The 4722-nt window shown below is 45.4% G+C and overlaps 1 protein-coding gene across 1 annotated transcript; it reads right to left on the reverse strand.

Annotated features, from left to right (window-relative positions):
* Window positions 1-439: 439 nt before the first annotated feature.
* LOC119288575 (protein XRI1-like) lies at window positions 440-2991 on the reverse strand. The gene is made up of 9 exons (XM_037568171.1): window positions 2814-2991; window positions 2614-2711; window positions 2128-2248; window positions 1900-2036; window positions 1740-1818; window positions 1549-1651; window positions 1404-1456; window positions 1064-1144; window positions 440-964 (listed from the first exon to the last, which is right to left on the reverse strand). The coding sequence occupies exons 1-9, from the start codon at window positions 2941-2943 to the stop codon at window positions 711-713; spliced, it is 1056 nt and encodes a 351-aa protein (XP_037424068.1). The 5' UTR covers window positions 2944-2991; the 3' UTR covers window positions 440-710.
* Between the last annotated feature and the right edge of the window lie 1731 nt (window positions 2992-4722).

Below are 4722 nucleotides of genomic sequence, written 5' to 3' on the forward strand. Positions count from 1 at the left end.
GCTGTGGCATCTTCTGTTTTTCTTTTTGTTGTGCTCCGTTTGTGAGCCAGATTTGAACATCAGACTTTGTTCCGTACTTTACTTAATAATATGGCTGCATGCATCACTCTGATGCAGAGGCCGGGGGTCATCCTCCTTTTCCAAAAAGAAAACTCTGCCTTAACTCTGCTTGGGTGGTGGCATCATAACTTATGCGTCAACAATCTTCATACACGAGTTTATCTCTGTTTGGTCAAGGGTGCATGTGAACTGTGACGATTTTTCTCTTCATCGGATCCTATATCAAATTTATGTAGATTGAGAAGTGCATGTGAATTATGATGATTTTTCTCTTCATCGGATCATATATCAAATTTGTTAGATTAACCATACACAACTAGATAGTTTTCTCTGCTTCAGGCTATATTTTTGCTTTAATCTTTAGCAACTAATGTCGGGGTTGTGATGCTGTATATTATATAAATGAACTTACGAAAGGAGTGCCACATGCCACTCTGAACTCAAATTTCCGCATACATCATTAGCCGCATGCCACTAAAACACACAAGAATGCTGAATGTTTGGAAAACGAGTTAACCATCCAAGGTAACTCTGAACACATGGCGCACAATTGTGACCAAGAAAATTGAAAAGCTATAGAGGCCTGCACAAGAAGACCAAATTCTTGAAAGCAATCGAGGGAATGGCCTGTTAAATAAGTTGTGGCGTCCTCAGCCCTTTGTTCTTAGTATTGTGATGCTGCCTTTCCCCCCTTCTGTTCTGATTCTGGTCTTGCCAATCACTGGCTTGCCAGAAAAAGCTGACATTCCCAGGATTTCTGGAGGCTGCTTCGGAGGAGCATGGATTAGCTGATTTATATCCTTCAGAGTGACGTTTCCTTCTTCCCAATATGGTTTTATAAGGGTAAATGGGCATGTCATAAATGTAGTTAAATTTTGCTTCATCTTGATCATCGAGCTTCCTCCTAATAAGGAAGCAAAACCAAACGGTAAACATACGAACTCGAGATTCAAGTGTGTAAGATAAGCTGTTGAATAATAAGATATTGTGAAAACTGAAATACCTTTAGATACTTTTAGCATAGAAAGTTTGTTAGTCTCCTGCATTATGAGATTCTCTGCTGCCGGTGCAATCTCACTTGTTCCTGTTGTAGATAGATAGAACAAGTAACAGTTGTTTCATCAAGGCACTATGGTTGCCAAACAACAGCACGTTGCACCAATGGCAAGTACACCACAATGCAATTGCACGGAAGATACAGAATATAATATACTTCTACAAGAATTTCGAGGACAAATACTGACTATATGGTGAAACATGCATAGACTGGAAACTCTGACAGAAACATTGAATGAATTTTTTAGATCTTCAAAGATGATATAGAAAATGTGCTTTGTGCGGACCTGGCATATCAGTTTGGCAATCCATATATGTAACGCTCTCCTGGGTAGGAGTCCTACAAACCAAAGATTGACTCAATGACTCGTCATGATTAATAAAATGTGAACTAAAGCAAATTGGTTTTAATGGAACCAGATAGGAACCAACATTTGATCAGGTGTGTAGTAGATAGTAGATCCATCAGAGTAGTTTTCCAACTGATTATCTGATGGCTCGTAGGGTGCCCCATTTGACAAGGAACTTATCATATCTGATACCAAAATATCCAATTAGCAAACAGAAAGGCATGATAGTAGGCAGTTGTTGGACAATAAGACATGTATGGTAAAAGGACAAACCTAAAATATCTGAATCTTGCTGCATATCCCAGTTTAAGCTCTGTGGTTCGTCAGTGCAAATCAGTGAAGCCTCTGTTACCTGAGAAGGAAGCAATAGTGTAAGCAATAGCAAAGCATAAAGGATACGAACTTAGAACATGGGCAGCTACTAGTGAACCACCTCAGATGTGACAAAATTAGAACCCATTTCATGATCTCGACCATCTGGCTGATTAACCTCAGAAGAATACTCCAATATGCGTCGCCGCTTCGGTTCCCGATATTCCTCCAGGTCCAGTGTCTCCTCGCAGGTGATATCTGACACAAGTAACCCATTCCTTTAAGAAAATCATTCAGGAGTAATATAGCACACGGACTATAACAATTCTCATAAAAAGAAGCTTCTTACCCCCAATGTCAAGGAAGGCATGGCAGTCTCGCAGAGGAGTTTGATTTCCCAGTAATCTCAGGAGCTCTTCATCATCATCATCATCTCGGTTGAGGCAATCCCACGCCAACCTAGCAACATCCTGAAGAAAAATATGTTCAGATGTAGGAACTCTACTGATTCTGGTACCCATGAGTGTAGGGGAAAACAATTCATGGAGGTGTCTGCCGTGTTACATCTATTAGGTGAGTTCATAGGCAAGAAAACAACATCTAATTTGTGGCCTATGGCAATACCACTGCACGCTGTTCTAGCCCCTCTATGCACCGCAAATCACACGAGGAATACTCATTTCTACTTCAAGATGGTTCCCCTAACTAATATCTTGGCTCCATAGCACGGCAAACTAACTGCAAACTTCCCCTATGAAAAATCAGCAATCACCTCTGCACTAAATCAAACGAATTAGTGCCGAATGGAGGCAAAAGGGGGGTCGAGAGCAATTACCAGTCCCTCCATCTGGACGGCGCAGAGCGGAGGTAGCGCCTCCTCGGTGACCGTCGGCACGGACAGCAGGAACGGCTTCCCTCCCGCCGCCGGTGCAGCTGCACATCAGCCAACCAAACACCCGATGGCATCCAGAGTTAAAAGCGTGCAATAAGATCGACAGGGCGGACAGACGATGCGAGGGTGTGGGCGTCACTTACGATTCTCCGTGGCTGCTGGGTGGTCGGCGGCGCGGGGGCGCGAAGGGGGATCGGAGGGGCGGCGCGACGAGGACAGGACGGGGAGGGGAGGGGAGGATCGGGCACGACTAGCCGTTGCGACGGGGGGCATCCCTCTGCTTTGACCGTGGTGGACCGTAATGGGCTCCTCCGCTGTCTGTCTCCTCTGTTCCGCGGCGGCTCGGGGTGGGTAGCGCCCCATTTGTAGTCCGAGAAACCCAAGGGCCCGTTAGCCCCGAGTGCTGGCGCCGCCTGCTCTCGCGCTCTCCCTTGCTTTGCCACCGCGCCGCGGCCAGCAAAACAGTAATGGCATTGCCAAAATACCCAAACAGTAATGGCCATTTATTATTTCCCTTTGTCTCAATTTTCTTTATATTTCTCTTCTAAGAAGGTTGTCGCCAGCTTGTTTCGTTGTGCGATTCTCACAATCGTTGTATGTATGTTTACTATTTTGTTTGCTAAAAAAACCTCACCTGTTGATGCTAGCGCCCCTCACACATCTGTGTAGAAACGGCCACCGGATGTGCTCCGACGATGTGTGGAAGGCGGCTGTGTGGCCAAAAGATGCGCCTTCGCTGCCCCAAGCTCGTCGGCCCTCTGCTCGGCCGTGGCGGTCGGGCGACATGCTACAGTGCTCCGGCGGCCCCTAAGCGGCGGCAGTTGGCCCAACGGCCGTCGCAGGCGGACACCAAATTGGAACAGTGTCGACTAGGAGGGGTGGCGGAGAGGAGCAGCGGGTGGGATGGAATCGGGGGCGGCCGGCGGAGCGGCGGCGGTGGCCTCTAGCGGCGAATCGGTGGTGGTGGATTTCAGATCCGACGGTCTTTGATCGGGCGCGGACTCAAAACGGTCACGCACGGGCGTATGGGTGGAGCCGCACGATTTTGTGGCAGCAGCCGAAGTGTTGTATTTTTGCAACATGGTGTTTTTAAGGTTGCCAATTTTTTTTCTTTAAAAAATTGTGATTGGGCAACCATTGGAGGATGGTTTTTGCCCTCTCGTGCCCTAAAAATGCCTCATGTCTAAAAATAGAGCAGCTATTGAAGATACTCTTAGCCCCGAGTGCTGGCGCCGCGTGTTCTCGCGCTCTCCTTTTGCTTTGTCACTGCACCACGGCCAGCAAAACAGTAATGGCATTTTCAAAATCCAAAACAGTAATGGCCATTTATTATTTCTCTTCTACAACTCGTTTCGTTGCGCAGTTCTCACAATCGTTGTATGTATGTTTACCATTTGCTTGCTAAAAAGGAAACTCAGCTGTTGATGCTAGCGTACCTCACATCTTCTGTGTAAAAAGGCAAATTATCATCCATCATCACCTAATAAGAGACCAGCAATGCTACATCAACGTAGTCTTACGGGCCTTTTACAGGGTAAATTTGAAATGGCAATCTGTGGTTGGACCAAAAGGGGAGGGAGGGCCCCACCCCCCTGAAAATCAGAAAGGGAGGAGGGGGCAAGGTATTAGTTAGCTGGAAGCTCCGTGATTTCTCCGTAATGAGTCCGTCGATGTAGCATTTTTGATAAGAGACTATGGACAACCAATCACTAGACCGTTGGGTCACGTGACTCCATCATGTGTTAAGTTAAGAGAGAATTTTTTATTTGGCCCTTTCGTAAAATTTGCTTCCATATTTGAGTCAAATAAAATTTCTTTCCTATTTGACACCTAAAATAAATATTGTTCCTTATATGACACTATCGTCCATTCTAGACACTAACTGTGTTAAGTATAAGACGAAAAGACCATTTTGCCCCTAATGCATTGTGTAACTACCTTGGATGTAGTAAAAAAACAATCAATTCATCCATATTTCATCAATGTTCACCCGCAAAAAAATATCTTAGCAATGTTCAATGGATGTTGCACGTGTATGAGTATGCTTCAATA

The sequence above is a fragment of the Triticum dicoccoides genome, chromosome 4A (assembly GCF_002162155.2).
Source record: "Triticum dicoccoides isolate Atlit2015 ecotype Zavitan chromosome 4A, WEW_v2.0, whole genome shotgun sequence".
NCBI lineage: Eukaryota > Viridiplantae > Streptophyta > Magnoliopsida > Poales > Poaceae > Triticum > Triticum dicoccoides.

Bases quoted from the DNA above. Each gene is read 5' to 3' on its own strand.
- LOC119288575 (XM_037568171.1), bottom strand. From the start codon at position 2,943: ATGCCCCCCGTCGCAACGGCTAGTCGTGCCCGATCCTCCCCTCCCCTC. The intron at 1,652-1,739 runs GTTTGTCCTTTT...TTTTGGTATCAG, and splicing joins GCAAGATTCAGATATTTTAG to ATATGATAAGTTCCTTGTCA. The intron at 965-1,063 runs GTATTTCAGTTT...CTTCCTTATTAG, and splicing joins TATGCTAAAAGTATCTAAAG to GAGGAAGCTCGATGATCAAG.